Source organism: Mytilus trossulus, chromosome 3 (genome assembly GCF_036588685.1).
Source record: "Mytilus trossulus isolate FHL-02 chromosome 3, PNRI_Mtr1.1.1.hap1, whole genome shotgun sequence".
NCBI classification, from domain to species: domain Eukaryota; kingdom Metazoa; phylum Mollusca; class Bivalvia; order Mytilida; family Mytilidae; genus Mytilus; species Mytilus trossulus.
In genome coordinates, this window is record NC_086375.1 from 52891891 (window position 1) to 52911370 (window position 19480).

The 19480-nt window shown below is 32.9% G+C and overlaps 1 protein-coding gene and 1 long non-coding RNA gene across 2 annotated transcripts; one reads left to right on the forward strand and one right to left on the reverse strand.

Moving 5' to 3' along the window:
- Positions 1 to 1338: 1338 nt before the first annotated feature.
- Positions 1339 to 16132, forward strand: LOC134711816 (uncharacterized). Its single transcript, XM_063572717.1, has 9 exons — positions 1339 to 1510; positions 6192 to 6353; positions 6578 to 6697; positions 7209 to 7401; positions 8283 to 8545; positions 9075 to 9410; positions 12977 to 13099; positions 14346 to 14583; positions 15413 to 16132. The coding sequence occupies exons 1-9, from the start codon at positions 1441 to 1443 to the stop codon at positions 15843 to 15845; spliced, it is 1938 nt and encodes a 645-aa protein (XP_063428787.1). The 5' UTR covers positions 1339 to 1440; the 3' UTR covers positions 15846 to 16132.
- Positions 16133 to 16294: 162 nt separating this feature from the next.
- LOC134711817 (uncharacterized) lies at positions 16295 to 19125 on the reverse strand. The gene is made up of 2 exons (XR_010106240.1): positions 19027 to 19125; positions 16295 to 16529 (listed from the first exon to the last, which is right to left on the reverse strand). It is a non-coding gene; the product is annotated as an uncharacterized LOC134711817 (long non-coding RNA).
- Positions 19126 to 19480: the final 355 nt, after the last annotated feature.

The window sequence follows — 19480 nt, forward strand, 5'->3', positions numbered from 1 at the left end:
CAGTACATAATTTTTATCGCATATAGTGCCAGTGGATATGATTACGATGTTCTAGCTCAGTTGAAAGCTCAACATGATATCAACAAGATGAGGTGGAGACACAGTGGAACCAGTTGTGATACCATGACCTCCAGTGCATGCCCCTACACGTTCTACACGTATTCGTCATGAACAAGAGAAGTGGAATAACTCAGATGAGTTTGTTTACAAGATTGCTGCTCCTATACAGCAACAATAAGACTTTTAAAAAGGCTTATATCTGATTGTATGCGACTTTGTTTATTTGCAGTATTATACAGACTAGCAGGCTAGGCACTAATTGCAGCAATTACTATTGATTAGTATTTTTTTTGTACTTTCTGAAATATTTGACATGTCTTTATTAAAGATAACTAATAATACATTAATGTGCTTCATTACAAATCATATGATAATACACAAACAAATTTAGTTGTACATTTAGTGTATAATAATACAATTGTACATATAATTTTAAGAATTTTTATTTATTTTGGAATCCTCTTTAATAAATTTGTTTAAATAATTACATTCAATAATCTTTTGTGGATTAAAAAGTTTAGAAACTGAAATAATTAGGCTGCAAATGTTTTAAAATTAATCGATGATATTGGAATATCTTTTTCCTTATACCTTTATTTAAAAGACAAGACATAAAAAAAACTGCTCTTTTGTATCTAGTTAAGTTCAGAATTTGGAAATCTTTTTCGTCTAGAATATTTGGTTTATCATGTGTACCCCGCTTTACATGTATATAAAATGTTTGAAAGCGGCGATACTCTAATAAATTATTTGTTTCTTGTTGTTGTTGTTGTGACCAATGAGCACTGCTACGTAGTTAATAAATAAACTCATCATAGATACCAGTTATTTTACTTTTTATCTTGGATTCAAGATAGAAGGGAACAAAATGTTACTAAAATTCACATTGTTAATGTTCAAAGACGTTGTGTTGGAACATCAAAAGGCTATTCTCTTTATAAAAGTTACTGTGCCATTTCTTTTGGTAAATATATAATTGGTTTCCATGATGTACTTTATAACCGCTGAGATAAATTTGAATGCCCTGTGTCTTCATGTATAACTATTCTCGCGAATATGTCAGCCATAACGTTCGTGTGTGAAAAGTACTAATCATTCAGAGACATATTTGGAAAGGCTCCCATTTGTCGTTACAAGTTTGTCTACTGAAGATTAATATTTGTTTTGTAAAACAAATGTCGGAAATCAACATATGATTGGAGTTCCGTTTCTAGTAAGCAAACGGAAAAAGTAAAGAAATTACACTTGGCTTGTATTTCCGAATGAAAAAAACATAATGATGATCGAATTAATGTCAACCGATTAGTCATTTATCGTATTTTAAAAAAAAAACAATAAACGCAGAATAACCAATTTCATTCTAATCTAACAGTCAACAACATGTACAGATATATATGCTGTCTGTTGACTATTTTATCTGCAAATAATTATGTTTTTGCTATACCTACAGGTAAGACACATTTACTTATTTTTTTTAAATTATGTACTTTTAATTCGTATTCAAATTGGATTGCAGTTCAACAGGATAGATGCAGATAATGTCAATTTGTTTTGGCTTGGTTTTAGGGAGGTTTGGCATGCCACAAAACCAGGTTCAACCCACCATTTTGTCCTTTAAAAATGTTCTGTACCAAGTCAGGAATATGGCCATTATTATATTATTGTGCGTTTCTGTGTGTGTTACATTTTATATTTTTTCTCGTGGGATTTTGTCTGATGCTTGGTCCGTTTCTGTGTGTGTTACATTTTAGTGTTGTGTCGTTGTTCTCCTCTTATATTTAATGCGTTTCCTTCGGTTTAACTTTGTTACCCCGATTTTGTTTTTTGTCCATGGATTTATGAGTTTTTGAACAGCGGTATACTACTGTTGCCTTTATTAAGGAAAGCGATATCTTTAGCAAATTTAAGGATACATGATATAAGATATTCGTTATCAAACTATCCTTATAACTATAAAAAAAAAACATGCAGCATTCGGAGGCTATCAACCAACATTTAAGTTTCCTCCTGAAAACAGTATTTTGCACACGAATGGATGATGTCCAATGATTTATAGCGTTTTATTTTTATACTAAAATCTTACTTTATGTATACAAGTATATAAAATTAAGCTTAAATGAGGGGATCAGATAACACATTTCAATTTATCTTTTGTAAACTGCTTACATAAGAAAGAAATAAAACAATCAGTAACTTTTGTAAAATGCTAACACTAGAAAGTAATAAAACAAACAGCATGTGACCAAGGACGTATATTATATAAGTTATACGTCCTTGATATTACACATTAAAAAATTCTTCGAAAACAGCAAAAATGTACGAACTGTTTTTGAAAATCCAACAACGAATTCGTATTGCCTTTTTACAAAATTACAACCGTGGAAAACTACTGTATAATGTAAGATTTTATTTAGATTATCATATTTAGTAGTCATTTAGTAGTTTATTTTAAATAATTCATTGAATAGGAATACATCAGTAACACCGAACCAGTTCCTAATAAATTTACGAGGTATATAAGAAGGTTTTAAAAAATTGAGGGAAAATGTAAAAATATGAGAAAACTATAAAACATAGTGATAATGAACCTCAGTTAGACAAAAAAAACCGTATTACTTGATTGACCAATGTGACATGTTCCTATGACAAGTATTAAAGGCATATCAGGACAAAAACTTATAAATGTGTTGTGATTTTCAACTTTGTTTTGTGTAATGCGGACAAGCTTTTATATAATATTTACGTTCTGGTTCACATGCTATTCTATCAATGCACATTATTCTGACTAGAGAGGTGAAAACTATATTTGTCTGAAAAAATAGTTATCAAAGGTACCAGGATTATGATTTAGTACGCAAGAGGTGCGTTTCGTCTACATAAGACTCATCAGTGACGCTCAACATATTTATAAATCCATACAATTAAAAAGATGTTAAGCATTGAGGATCAAAAATTCCAAAACGTTGTGCCAAATACGGCTAAGGTAATCTATACCTGGGAAAAGAAAATCCTTAGTTTTTCGAAAAATTCAAAGTTTTGTAAACAGGAAATTTATAAGCATGACCACATTATTGATATTCATGTCAACACCGAAATGTTGACTACTGGACTGGTGATACCCTCGGGGACGAAACGTAGAAAAACATCAATTATGTTACAACAGATGTCAAACAAACGTTTCAGCAAAAATAAGTAAACTGTTTTCAGTACTTATGTCTTTTATTCACTTTAACTTGTAATGCCTATTTAATAAATACATTATAAAAATTAATGATCTATATGTATCTTTAAAAAAAGACATTTCTGATATTTATTTTCATGGAGCACGGGAATGCTGTTAGGATTGTCTGGTCTCTTTTAACACAAAGTAAAATAGTATGAGAAATTTTTTTAGGTTGTCTACTTTGGTGAGTGGCATAAGCAATGAAGTTTTATTTTAAATTCACCAACCATAAATATGGCTGAATCATCTATCTTTCGATCTATCTTTTTTGCCTGGTCGTCAACTATATATACGATGCAATATCTGTCAAATCACGATAAACATGATAAAAGTTATTTAGGAACTCGTGCTACAAGAAAGGACAGAAGTTTGGTCCTGACGTACATGTAAGAGTAAATTTCCGTAAAATGAATTAACTCTAGTCTTACAGATGAGAAAACACTGGAGTTGTTCTTTATTGTGATTATTAGAAATCTGAAAATGACACAAAGTATAATTTTCTTTGATTTCTATAAATAGGAAAAAGTGTCTTCGTTTTCACTGCTTTCAAAGGTTCATGAGGGTGACATTCGTAGCTGCTGTATCTCGAAGGGACACTAGCTAAGAGATATGAAAAAAACCTAGAATAAATATGATTTTGTTTTTAGAAACCAATTTTGGTTCAAATTTGTAAAAATAAGAAAAGAAACATTGCTGTTGAATTACTCACGTCCAAGTGCATAATTCAACCTCATTGAACGTGAATTTAAAAGCACGTGCCCCTTTACAGTTTTCAAAGTTTAGACTTTTAGTTAATCTTTTTTTGAGAGATCGATAGACTTGTCCTATAAAATATTTGTTAAGTCGCCAAGGATGCTAGTCATTATCAGTTCACTCGTCAAATGTTTCGGTAAACTGTCATTTATTGTGTCGTTATATTTTTCGTCAAACGAATTCAAAATATTGATACATTTTATTAACTATTTTCAACCACAGTGAATACTTATTATATAATAAGAAATTTTATATTTTTCTCAGGGACAAGTTAACATCTACTATGTTAACAATGTATTTAAATATTTTCTACCGCCTCTTCTTGTAACATCTGGCATTAATAAAAATAATTATTTTTGGTTTCGTGAAAATTGTATTATGCAATAATGTACTAACTATTCGAGTGGAAAATTAAAAAGAAACGGAAATTTGCTAGACGTTAACCGACTTATTTGAAACCAACATAAAGTGCACATTCATCAAAATTGAAATTTAAGTTTTATTTGAAATTTTAGTTTCAGGGGGTATAGTATGAGAAATATCCAAGACACTCAAGCTGTATTTAAAACATACTCTACCCCTAAAGTGACCACCGTCATAAGTTTAGCTATCATGTCACTGTTTGGTTGCAGCTTGTTTAAATCAACAAGTTCACACTTATTTTTAATGTAAAGAAACGTAAAATTATGCTGTACATTACGTGTATTCATGGTGAAAATCAAAACATGGACATGCAATAATCTGTTGAACAAATTATTAAAGCGGATAAGGTGCGCTCAAATCTACTAGTATAATAGTTCTTATGTAGACGGACTCTTTCATGGTACTGGTCTTGTAAAATTATTAAGAAAAAGTAAACAATGGTATGGTTTGATAATCCGGTTGGTGAATCCGTTTTCACCAATATCAATCACAACTGCTTCGTTTGAAATTTTGTACAGCAGGGTTAACTTAGCAATCTTTCTTCTTTCCTCTAGTGTTGGTCCTTGTAATTGTAGCTGGTATATAATGAATTAAACTGATGACGTGTTGTGGTACCTGTTTGTAACATACCTTTTTTGACGTTTTTTTTAATATTTTTTGTTTATATTCGTCTTTTGGTAGGTTAGGATCCCATACTGAACTTGCATATTCAACTGGCGGTATTACTATTGCTGAATTGGCCTTTACCTTGATCTTTCATTTTAGGGAAACAATTGTCCTGTAAGCTTCCTTGCTGTTGTTGTTTATATGAACACCCCACTGTAGGTCAGATGTGTTTGTGTCTTCAAGAATTTTGATGATGATATATTTTTTAAGTTGTGTCCATGGAGCATATCATTTTGCGAATTGGTTCCTTATTTCTATTGATAAGATGGATTACATATTTATCAGGATGGCACTGCATCATCAATATTTTTTCCCATTTAGATTGTTGAGATCTTATTGTTAACTATTGTTTTCTGATGAGACATATGCAATATTGTCATCTTCAAATAGCCTCACTGTTGACGAAATGTTTTCTGGCATGTCGTTGATATAGAAAAAAAGAAGCTTGGTCCCAGTACTGGTCCCTAAGGTTTGTAGTCTGCTTTCATAACCTGTTGGTTGTTAAGATTACATACGACGTTCGATGTTTAATTTGTAAGTTGATCAAGATTTTTGACTAGAGACGGCATTTTAAACGTCTGCTCGAACTGATGATAGATATTTGGAATCCGAAATATTTATTGAATTTGTTTTTTCGTTTCATATTCTCTACCTTTATTTTTGGTGTTGGTTCACCTTTTGGACTGATATTTTTATTTATTTGTGTAGGGTATCGCTTTTCCTAGGGAGCAACCATCTAACTTCAACGGGGATTTATGAGTCTGAATTTCTTTCCGTGCACAGTGTGAACATTTTTATTTATTTATTTTCAACGCTATAAGATATACTTGAAATCTGGATTCAGAATATTTTGGTTATGCATCAGCCTGGCCATAGTATTTTTTCTCCATCAAATTGAGCATCAGAATGTTTATATTTTGGGGAAAAGAAACATATTCCCCTTTATATCGTTTATCGTTCCCTAAACGTCCAGACACTATATAAAACAATTGGTGACTACTATCTTGACGTTGTATGAATATAAGAAAATCCATACTTATACTAAAGATGCATATTGACATTTTAGTTCCTTCCAATTGGTGGCAGTATCCATATCCATATGACGTACTATCAATAGCGTCATCACAAGAAAAACTTCAACGGGAAAATTTAATTGACAGTTACACAGAAACCACAGTACAATCCTACGGTCATAGACGACTTAGAAGCTGCTTGGATCCAAAGATTGGTATTTTGTTTATAAATACTTTATGACGAAATGAATATATACTCCATTGTCACCAATTACTCGTATACGCTGTCTTTTCCTGTTTCGTTTCTTTCATATATATAATTAATATTATTTTCTGGAACTCCACCAATTCCTGTAGATAAATAGAAAAGACTTCTTTGTAGCATGTTCCTTTGTTTTATAGTAGATCTGGACTTGCACCTATTACTTTATTTCTTCAGGGAAACTAGGAAGAAAAGTAAGATATGGTTGTTCCAAGCGCCGCAATAAATCAAGACGATTGGATGGATTATGTAACGATTTTGAAAATCCAGCATCGGGAAGTCTTTATTATCGTTTTGGTGAGCACTTAGTATGGATTCTCATAATTGCAACAAGTTTCGTTTTGACACACATGTATTGTCGAAATGCGCATCTGGTGCAGGAAAATTGGTACCGTTAATGTTATTCCGAACTCTAATCAAGGGGATGAAACGTTTTTGCCTTTAAAAGTAGATATGCAACTGCGAGAAGATAACAACATATTTCGATATAATCATAAGTGCAGGCGAATCATTTAGATCAGAATTTTAATCAGATTTACTTAATTCATTCTTATTGTTCTAGTGACTAGAGTTAGTAAGATTATTTTGAACTTTTTCTAGTGTTACGCATTCATAAAATTGCTTGCTTGACATACCACCAATCATAAACTGATATCATTTGGTTCGTCATTAACGATATTAAAAATAGTGGAAATAAGTCTTTTAAAAATAAAAATGACAAGTTCAATGAGTCTTGTGTAATCGGTTGTTTGGTAGGTAAGTAGTTCTACAGTCTCAGAAATATAAACATAAGATTCTTTTTTTTTAGGCCGAAATGTTCCCCTGAATGCCACAGTTAGAGATGAGAAGAATTTGTACAAACCTAATCCACGTGACATTAGTCGTACATTGATGGAAAGGAAGACATTTATTCCGGTTACCATTGTTAATATCCTTGTAGCCGGATGGGTACAGTTTATGACCCACGATTGGTTTGACAGTGGCAAAAACGACAGGCACAGGTACATATTGAAGAAAACGGTTATTTTTTTTATAAAGCTGAGACAAAAGAAAGTTAGTAAAAGAGAAGTGAGGACGAAACTTTACAAACTAACAACAATAAATCAAATACCAAGAAATGTGTTTAAAGTTAAGGAATTAAGTCCGAGCACATAAACATTTTTATTTAGTTTTTCTAACACTACCTTGAATCCTAGTCTGTTAAAAGTTTGCCTAACTGTAAAATTTGTTTGAGAAAAAAAAGACGAGTATTTTTTGTGTAACTTTTTTTAATCAAATAACAGGAGCATTGAACAATCGTTTTGATATTTTAAACAACAGTACAGACCAAATTGATGTGATCTTGAGATAACATATACCCCAAATTGCAACATGCTCTTAAAGATATGTCTATTCTGTCAAAATTGAATATTTGGAAAATTAGTCAAGTGAAATATTAATTATCACTCATTGAACATATTTCAAACTCAAATTCATTTAGGGCTGGACTATTTATTTGTAAAATGAATGTCAAATTCCAACGCTTTTTTTGTAGTTTTATCGGTCTTGAATTTTGTAAGAATTGAAAAAGATTCTGTCAAGTGGTATGTTAGTATTATCCTGAAAATAGAAAATATCATTATTCATGATAACCTATAAAGATAATGACAATGTGTGAAAACGGGAGTGGAACTTCAGTAATTATAAAAAAGTATCAATTATCTAAGATAATTATTGGAAATTATTCTTATACGGTACCGGTAACTGCCAAAGAAGTAAAACTTTTTGGACTTTTAACTTATAAATCATGATATTGTTTTAAAATTGGAAAAGACTTGCCTAATAAGTGTCAAATATGTCTTAATCAAACTTGAATTTTAATTTAAAAATCGTATATTTGTAGACATTTAAAGGTTTCTATTCGGGATGACGATCCAGATTTTTGTGATACAATGGACATACCTATGACCAGACGAGATAGCTGCAGAAATTCTGAAGATTACGATACATACCAAAATACTGTAACACACTGGTGGGATGCATCACAGTTATATGGAATTAACAAACGAATAAATCGTCGTATCCGCACAAGAAAAGACGGCAAATTAAAATTAACTACAAATAACCGTCTACCGATTGATCCATCGACTGGATTGCCAATTACGGGTAGGTATATAAGTTTATCGCCATCAAATCTAAGCTTACTTCCCATTGTGTGGGCGGGGTTACAAATATCTAGATTTTTTTTACAAACAACAATAAAGATTAAGGAATAATTGCAAGCTAAAATAGGAAAAAAATATGGAAAAAATGGTAAAATATGAAAAAAAATATGAGATAATGACTACCTAAATTTAAGAATTAAGAATGAAGACCATCGCTTTTAAGCTTAAAAAGACCCGAGTTGTAAAACATAATGAATATCAAATGAAATAAGTTTAAACGATAGTTCCTGATCAATCAAGGGCGGGAAATACGTCTGGGTTCAAGCTGTACGTATAATATCCCGATCTTATTTTTATTTTACATTTCTGTAATTTTAACTTAGATATAAATATCGACTCAACAGAAGAGATAGGAAAGGTACTTATTTTAAACAATGATTATTAATTTTATATTTTAACCATTATGAACAACAAATGGATATTTATGAAAATGTGAATCTATTACATTATACTCATGATCTTAATTTTAGGAAGTTCCTTAAATTGGTGGGTAGGACTAGGTATCTTTCATATAATTTGGACACGAGAACATAATTACATATGCGATATGCTTAAAGAACGAAATCCAACTTGGAATGATGAAATGTTGCATAACACGGCTAAGCTCATAGTTGCTGCAGTAATTGCTAAAATTCATACGCTAGAATGGACAACTGCTATCCTGCACAATGATGTTGCTAAGTTAGGATTAAAGTCTAACTGGTATGGAGTAACTCCTATTGAGATCGCAAGGGGAAATGCAACATTAGCAGCATGGTTAACCAAACAATATCCACAATTTGCTAATGGCATACCGGGATCTATAGGTAAACAAATCTGCATGTGAAAAATATTAAGCATACTAGTACTTTTTATACAAGTCTTTGTATGTGAAACACGGCTAGAATATATCAAAAATGTACCCTGCTGGTGATTGTTTCGTCCCCGAGGGTATCACCAGCCCAGTAGTCAACACTTCGGTGTTGACATAAATACCAATTATGTGGTCTTTATTTGATAAATTTCCTGTTACAAAACTTTGATTTTTTCCAAGAACTAAGGATTTTATTATCCAGGAATTGATTACCTAAGCCGTATTTGGCACAACTGTTTGGAATTTTGGGTTTTCACTGCTCTTCAACTTTGTACTTGTTTGGCTTTGTTGTAATTTTGATCTGAGTATCACTGGTTAGTCTTAGGTACGAAACGCGTGTCTGGCGTACTCAATTATAATCCTGGTACCTTTGATAACTAAAAACCTACAATTAAATAAAAATTTCAACAACAAAGAATGTATATCAATTTCGAGCTCACATCATTTTCTTGCATTTTTTCGGCTTTTGGAATTGTTTATGCCCGTGTCACACTGTCCCGATTTTTATATACGATGGACACCCGAATGCGAAAATTGTAAGTTCGTACGAAGTTGGTCCCGATCTCGTTAAAATACCAAAAAGTGACCGAAGCAAAAACGATGAATAACGAAGTCTATACGATGGTGCCGAAATTATATACGATAGCAAAAGATGGACATACGAAGGTTAACCGAAGACATGTATTTAAGCTTCATATCTCAGCCGAAGCCTACACGATGGATCACGAAGGCTACACGGTGGATTACGAAGGCTACACGATGGATTACAATGATTGCGCGATGGCCATACGATGTCTAAAAGACGTCGTGTACAGCTTACGATGCCCTCGCCTACTACATGTAAGGTGCGTGGAGACAAAATTTGTTATGGACACTCTAGAACCAAAATGCTCAAAACTTGGTATGGTGCTACTCGTTAAGAATATCTTAAGCGCTATAGACTTTAAAGTTCAAAGGTCAAGGTCACAGTGAAAGTTGTAATACAAGGCAATATCACCCTTGTGGACACTCTAAAACCAATATGCTTTAAAAGATTTTAACCAAATTTGGTATATTGTTCCTCCTTTTAATGATCTGACATTTTTTGCGTTCAGGGCCAAAGGTCAAGGTCATGCAGATGGACTTGTTTTTTCCTCCTCAAAATAGCATAATATACAGAAAATTGGTTGCTCATTTTTTTACCTGCTAGTTCTAAAGACAATATCAAAGGTATTTCCAGTTACTAAATATTTTGGTTGCTTTCTAAACAAAAAGTTGATGTATTAAATATGCATATTCAATTTACAATTTTCTGCATGTGTCATATACAAATATAGTGTCCATATTTGTTCCCAATATGTTACATACGAGGTGATCACGCTCGGCATTGCCTTGTTTGGACTGTAAAATGTGTGCACTAGTCTGAATAATCACCCATAATTATGCCCATGTTTACTGATCTATCTTAAAGGTTAGAATAGGTTTAATGATCCCTTTATTAAAAAAGAGCTCTTTCCAGGAGAATATCATAATAATATAGACAAAAGGAAGGATGTGAGGAAAGCAGCAAATGCGGCAAAATATGACATATAGAAAACAAAATGGTTATGGAGTAAACATTAGTGTGACAACAACTCAGACGATAGAATAATGAAGAAAAAGTTGGTTTCCCTATATACGTGTATCTGCAGTGTTGGTGTTCGAGGCGCGTTTATGATTTTCATTATGTTACTTGATATGAAAAATTGACAAACAATAATGTTTTGCTTGTGAAAGTTAGTCATGAGCCTGTAATAGCTACTCTTCTTGTTCCATTTGAATTAATAGAAACAACGCTATCGCCTTTCTTGTTCTCATAGAATCATATGATATGAGTTCCATGTTTTTTGAACGTCTTTCTTAACTATCGTATTAGACTGACCAGTGCATATCGCACATGGCACTTTAAACGTATTTTAGCGCGAAAATAATTTACATTTAGCTGGATTAATTGCCGTCGTAGTTACATCTTGTCGCCTTCGTACTTTTATTCGTTGGCAACACGACGGGATTACGAGGTCTTCACGAAGTCGTGTAGCCATCGTAAGACCTTCGGGTAGCTTCGTGATTCGTTCGTGTAGACATCGTAATGTCAAAACTGCCCGATGGAAACGGTGGAAACACGAAGGCAATACGATGTTCAAAGATGCATTCCCGGTGACATTGCGATGGTGAGGACGATGATACGAACTCAATACGAACCCTCAACATCGGACGCACCTTCGGGGATTTTTTAACTCGTTAAAAAATTTAGAACCCTTCCCGAAGTTGTCCCCGAAGGCTGTAAAAAGTGGCCGATGGTTCTACGATGGTTAAAGATGGCACTACGAATAGCCCGATCTGGATACGATCAGTCCCGATTTTGAAAACTTCCATAATCGTGTTGCCACCGGCGTAAAAATCGGGACAGTGTGACGCGGGCATTAAGGTGACGGTAAAAAAAAAACATGTGAAGTATGGTTAAAAAAAACTTTTCCAACTGCACATTGCTAAGTAAACATACAAATGTTGGTGCCAACGATAATCATTTAATATAAATAAAAAAGAAATACGCATAGAATTCATAAAGTATTGCAATAATTTGTTAAAAATAAATCAAATATTTATCCATTAACTGAGTTTCTGTTGTTCCAAACACTGAAGCAATAATGACATCATAAGAATTTCATTGACATAATAAAGTCACTCCAAAACAAGGTATAAACTAATTGGTTTTTTTTAATGTTTTTTTTGTTTTGTCATGAATCAATCCATGTCCCATGTGTTGGGTGTTTTAATGTTATGTCTAACTGTATACGTTTTGGGTTTTGTCCACTGTTGGAGGCTGTAGAATTACCTATAGTTCATAGGCTCAATTGTATCACATCTCCCATTTTCATAAATAATTTGGATTCACCCTAGCTGATAAAGGATCGATTTGTGACGAGGTATTAATCTTCCGCTATGCCTGCATTGCCGTCAAACAATTCCATCGCATCCATTTGTTACTGCAAAAAGTAGGGATGTGCCAAAACCAATAATAATACCAAACTAACATACGTTGTGGCGACATATAGCAGAGTTATGCATGTGGATTTTAATTTTTGTTTTTAGTTGAGGACTCCCCAACACCATTGCCGTCAGAGGCAATATCTTTGTCAGTTTAAATTATTTCCTCTGCAAGTAACAGTTAAACTTAACATGTTGTTGGTTATCACCTGGTGTACATTGCGACCCCGAATGCTTCACATGTATATATCCTTGATGAAAACATTTGGTAAATAACATGACCACAGTAAAACTTTTTGTTTGTTTTGTTCATTTTTCATTTTTTTCTATTTTCATCTTATGAAAAATAACAAAGAAATCGTAAAAGGTCTTTTTAACAAATAGTATGCTTCAATTGGTCATATTGCGGTAATTTTAACAAAGAAGAAGAAACAGTATGATTTATATTGGCTGTAAGTAGATCTAATTCATAGATTTCATATATGTTACAAAACTTATTTTTTTCTGATTTAGGAAACCCAAAAAACATAAGAGGAGTTCCATATTCTCTTACACAAGATTTCATTGCCGCATACCGATTACATCCACTGCTGCCAGATGAATTTGAAGTAAGAAGTCACCAAACAGATGAATTAGGTAGGAACTGATTTTTTTAGAGTTTTAAAGAGGGACGAAAGATTCAAGAGGAACAGTCAAACTCATAAATCGAACATATACAGATAAAAATTAAAAGGACATACAGACAAATAATAGTACACAAGAAACAGCATAGAAAACTAAAGACTTAGTAACACGAATTCAACTAAAAACTGGGGTGTTCTCATGTGCCCTGGAAGGATAAGCAGATCCCGCTCCACATGCGGCACTCGTCGTGTTACTTATTACAAATCCGGTTAATAGTCTTCAGTAGGTCACATTCATGAAAATGGAAGAGAATTGTAGTTACGATGTAAGAAACATATCCGATATCATGACAAAAAATCAAAACCAAGGAGTAAACCAAGACTCACAAAACCAAAGGACATTTACATCAACAGTTATAAATAATAATTAAGAAACAACACAAACTCCATTTAAAACCGGGAGTGAAATCAGAAAGGGTAAGCATTTTCTGCATGAAATACGACACCCGTCGTGTTATTTCTTTGTTCAGTTCGGTAATGATCGAAGGTTGATATGACTGAGGAAGAATATCAGATATGATTTTTGACACACTTTTGTGAAAGGTTATTCCATAACGGACAAACAACTCGTGATGGCGTCCTTGAAATTTTACGAAGAGATGATTTCAACTTCGCCATTTGGAACTCTTGGTTTAACAGCAACCCTCTATCAATGAAATTATGATAGGAAATACAAACGCGGGAATATAGTATCAATTTGGGAGATATATACTCTGTATGAAGGCGCTACTGGAATGCTACTAGATAGAAATGGAAAGTTCACAATTGAGAAGCCAAAATCAATTCGTTTGTCGTACATTTTGTTTCAACCGACCCTCATTGTCAATTTCTAGATGTAAGTAAAGATATTAGGCAGATTTAACTGTATCTGTTAAATACTTGATCTCCAGTTCGATGGGTTAGATCTGTTTATCATAGTCACCAAATTTTGAATTATTTAGGAAGAGAACATTAACTATATAGCGGAAAGCAAAGTAAAAGTTTAAGGATATTGCCAACTTCTTATTTTTCATCCTAAAAAGTTCCTGTATGATAATAGTTATAAATGCATTTTAAAATTTTAAAATCAATCCATTATCACCTAGCTATGATTTGAGACAATGAAAACTGAAATAAATAAATAAGTAATAGAATACGGAGTACTTATTTATTGTTTAAAAAATACGTCAACTATTTATACCCTATTACACATATTATAGTTAACCGATACAGCATGAAAGATACAGTATTTGGGAAGGCGGAGTCAGTTTTTGATGAAAACTCAATGGAGGACTTACTTTATACGTTTGGCAATGATTATCCTGGTGCAATGACTCTCCACAACTATCCAAATTTCTTGAGAAATCTTGATCTACCTGCTTCAAGTCCTCATGGAAAAGGAAAAATAGACATGGCTACAATCGATATATTACGTGACAGGGAAAGAGGAATCCCGAGGTGTGTATGTTTAATAGATGAAAATACATACTGATTGATTATAGTAAACCTTATATGTTTAGGTTTTTTCGTGCAATCGGTTTGTTAGAATTATTTTAAAGATAACTTTTTTATAATGCATTCAAAATAAGCTATGTCTAACAAGAAAATGTTTCTGAATTGCATGTACCGGCCGGAAACTTATACATGTTCGATAAAATACTCAAAATAGTCCTTGCCTGTTAAACACCAATGAACAAAACGGTTGGGAAATGGACTGAAAAGGAGACTGGAGGTGACACTAAGAAATATTATGTCCTTCAAGGATAAAAAAATTGCTTAAGAGGTATCAGCTGTCAAATTCATATATCATGTTCACCAATATGACTAAATAATTCAACCATCTAAGTTACTGTCGCGGAGACCTTTCGAAGACTGCCGACGGTCATTTAAACCAATAGAAACATAAGCATTGACAAAAATAGATAGCTCAACACGCGTAGCTCTTGGGTTTCCCTTTTGAAGTTAAGGGGTTTAAATGGAGTTCACTTAGCTAAGGTCCTGTTTAAACAGATTAATAGGAAAATCAGCATATAAAATTGAGAATGGAAATGGGGAATGTATCAAGCGACAACAACCCGACCAAATAAAAAACAACAGCAGGAGATCACCAATAGGTCTTCAATGTAGCGAGAAATTCCCGCACCCGGAGGTGTCCTTCATCTGGCCCCATAACAAATATATACTAGTCCAGTGATAATGAACGCCATACTAATTTCCAAATTATATGTTCTACTGTAACTTGTATTAATGTTTTATGTCTGCCATTATTATGTTGTGTTTATTTCAGATATAATGCATTCAGGCGATTGTTCCATATGACACCGATCACCAAATTTGAAGATCTCACCACAAATCCAACTCATGCTGATGAACTTCGTAAGATGTATAATAATGACGTAGAGAAGATTGATTTCTTGATAGGATCACTTGCCGAATCACCGCTTCCTGAAGGTTTTGGGTTTAGCGACACTTTCTTTAGAATTTTTACTATTATGGCTCGAAGAAGAATGGAAGCGGACAGATTTTTTACAGACGACTATACTTCTGAATATTATACTCAATGGGGCCTTGAGTATATAGATGCTACATACATGAAAGATATATTACTCCGCCACTATCCTTCGCTTGCTTCACAATTGCAACCAAATGTTACGAACGTCTTTACTCCTTGGAAAAGTCAAACATCTCTTGACAAAAACTTTCCTTTTCCTTTATATTAACTTCAAATATCTGTTGGGATGAAGTCCGTTCAATTACTACGCAATTTTGATAAGGATAAGAAAAGGATTTCCTGAAAATTTGGTAACAGAGAAAGATATATGTTGCTCATCATATATAATGAACTTCTGGAATGCTTTGATGGAACAATTATAATGATAATATATTCTTTACTTTCAGAAGGTAACACACAGTTAACAAAACCGTTAATCAGCCCCTTGGCCTTCAATTTTTGCATATCAAAAGTATCCTTTTATTATATTCTGTCAATAAAGATTTTTTTTCTCATCTTAGACATTTCGGCAACAAATTATGTCAATCGGCAATCATCGGGTGACTCCCCTACTTTCCTTTTATCTTTCTTATATGAAGGTACGGAATCGCCCGAGGTGTGACGATTGAAATCATGTACATACAGATTTTTCTTTTTAACCATCATAGAAAAAAATAATAATTTACTCCTATTTCCTCACAGTACTTGATTCCAATGTCAACACTTTCTCCTAAAGAACTCCGGTAGATTTGGAATAAAGTGGATTCATTCGTTGCTTTTAGTAAAATTTGGTTATATAGTCAATTTATCCAAATATCGACCCATCTGCTGTTGAAATAATACAAAGTTATGTTTTGAAGTTGAGATCATTCTTTCTACTGATTTTCATTGTACTTTTTCTATTTGTTCGCCACTGAAATTTAAAACAAGGACAGTTTAAAACAATAATTTGACCCTGCCAAATTTTCTTGGACCTTTCAAAAGAAATGAAACTCGTCTTTTGATAAATTGGAAAGGATGGTTTTTTTTCTTCTGAGGACTTTGGGGTTGATTGCAGATTTTTGATAGCCTTTGTTAGATTTTTCACTAATGTTTTAGACGTGAGGCGGTATAAAGCTTGACATTGCATAAACAATTGTTTATTGTTGAAGACCGTATATTGAACTCTAGATATAAAAATATAGAGATGTTGTATGATTGCCAAAGAGATAGCTATCCACCACAGACCAAACAATTAAACGAGGATGTAAACAACTTGAGGGCACTGTACAGATTCTAACAACGAATAATGTCGTATACAGAAAGCTCTAAAAGATGTTAATCTGTGTGTTTTTCAGATCGCTACCTCAAAAACGTTCACCCAAATCTCCTTTTATTCATAAGTATTGCTATATGAAGTCGGATTCTATGCTAGATTACAGCGTCAGGATAAGAAAGCCGTTGGAACCCTTTTTAGTTGTACGATCTCATTCGGGTTCTTGATATATCCTTAAAGGTCGACACCACTGTAAATGAGCAATAAAGCAAAACATCTTCATCTGATTAAAACTGTCAAATTCCAAAAATGCTGTTATACTTCAAAGAAAAATCGTTTAAAACGGTTTTATGGCTAACAAAATGTTTTGATTGTCCGTTTGTTTCACCAGGCCATTGGCCGTTTGTTTCACCAGACCATTGACCGTTTGTTTCACCAGGCCATTGACCGTTTGTTTCAACAGGCCATTGACATCACATTTAAAATCATACATGAAACCAAATGCTTTCCTGATCGGACATTGATGTTTGTCTTGTCCTTCGAAAATTATGGCATTGGCAAAAACGATTACCTTCTGCTTATTTATTGGACACAAAAATTGTACAAAATTATATATTGGTGAATTTGTCAAGTACACATCTTAATCTTTTTCAAAAATATTCAACACCATTTGAAGAAGTACATGTCCATTACTGTGGTTATGTTGGCCTCATAAGTGTGAATTATAGATGCTATTTCTCTAAAACAAAACAAAATAGAAATTCCTATCTAAACCACGTTTCCGCAGAAGTATTGAAATAATTGACTTTTCCGTACGATTAATAGCTTATTTTCATCACTTTCGAAGATACAATTGTATTGTAATTCACCACTGAGAAGATTATATGTCTGGTTTTAGGAATCACAAATATAAAAAAAAAGAAATAAAATGTGAAAACGTAAAATCGATGAATATATTTCCATCAAACAATGCCAAACCAGTGGCCATAGTAGCAGGATGTATCCTAGGAATTATATAATACTGGAAAGAATTGAAACCTGCAATTTGCCTTTTATTCTTTTTTTAAAACTTCAGAATACCAAGAATACTGCTATACTTGAGTTTCCATTCCATGACACCATATTTTTGTTCCCTTTTTAACACATTAGACAATTATATTATTTTCTTGTTAATTCGACCTGTTGTTACTGTTTATAATGCTTTTTTGTCATTTATATTGTATTGTATTTATATGGATCTTGGCTGTATACCAGCTTTGATTATTTGTAATATCTTCAATTTTTCACTTATTCTTACAACATTTGTATAAACTTCAAGATTATAAAAAAACGGTTTTTTTCTAAAGTGAACATTGATTGGTTAAATATTTCTCAGTGTGTTTGAATTTGTTTGTTAGCCTTTTGGTCATGAATGTTTGTCTCTAATATTTAATTAACTGTGCATTTGTATTCAGATATCGCAGATCAAATTTATTCGTTCATTGTGTAATCATACGTTTTTTGATTGAGTTAAGTCTGCCAATTGATATTTTATCGTATGTTTTTATATGTTGTGATGTTATGCTATTGTTTCAGAAAAAGGGAGAAGGTTTGGGCCCATTAAAACGTTTAATCCCGCTGCAAATGTTTGCACCTGTCCTAAGTCAGGAATCTGATGTACAGTAGTTGTCGTTTGTTTATGTAATATATACGTGTTTCTCGTTTCTCGTTTTGTTTATATAGATTAGACCGTTGGTTTTCCCGTTTGAATGGTTTTACACTAGTAATTTTGGGGCCCTTTATAGCTTGTTGTTCGGTGTGAGCCAAGGCTCCGTGTTGAAGGCCGTACTTTAACCTATAATGGTTTAATTTTTAAATTGTTATTTGGATGGAGAGTTGTCTCATTGGCACTCACACCACATCTTCCTATATCTAATTATAAACTGCATGACTTCGTCGGTTTCCGTTGAAATGTGTTGGTTTGTATCTCATTCCAATACTTACAATCTAATACACAGCTACATTTTTTCAAGTATGTAAACAGAAGAGAGGCTTATTGAAGAACAATTAATGTATTCGTTATCGTAAATAGTATTTTTTTGTGTTAAACCACCATTGATTTTCTCCTATTAGTCTTTGATTAATTGGCACTTTTAAAAAAATGTACAGTATTTACCTTTATTTCAACCAAAGAAATACTTTACATGTATAAAGTTTAATCCTTTCTAGTGCTACAGTGAAAATTTCACGCTACATTTCATTGCACATAAAAAAAATAACAATCACAGGAAGAAAACAACCCAAGTTTTACACGGTTATTTACTGGTTACCTGCTTTGGTAACCTTAACTTTATAAAATATTCTATAAGACCATCCATCAAATCAAAAGGGAATGATGCTTTCAGACACTTAACATATATGTTTATGACTCAATTTAAGTGCATTGAAATGTAGGGTTAATTTTTTTCAACTGCCAAATTTAAAGGAATATTTTTTTTAAGACCTACTTTCGTATACAACCGGATATGACGTACCATGATTTGGTGGTATTACACATACAGTTTACATTTTTACCGTAAACAGATATGTAGGTTCTAAATTTGTCTTCTATACGCTCTGGGCATCTGGTT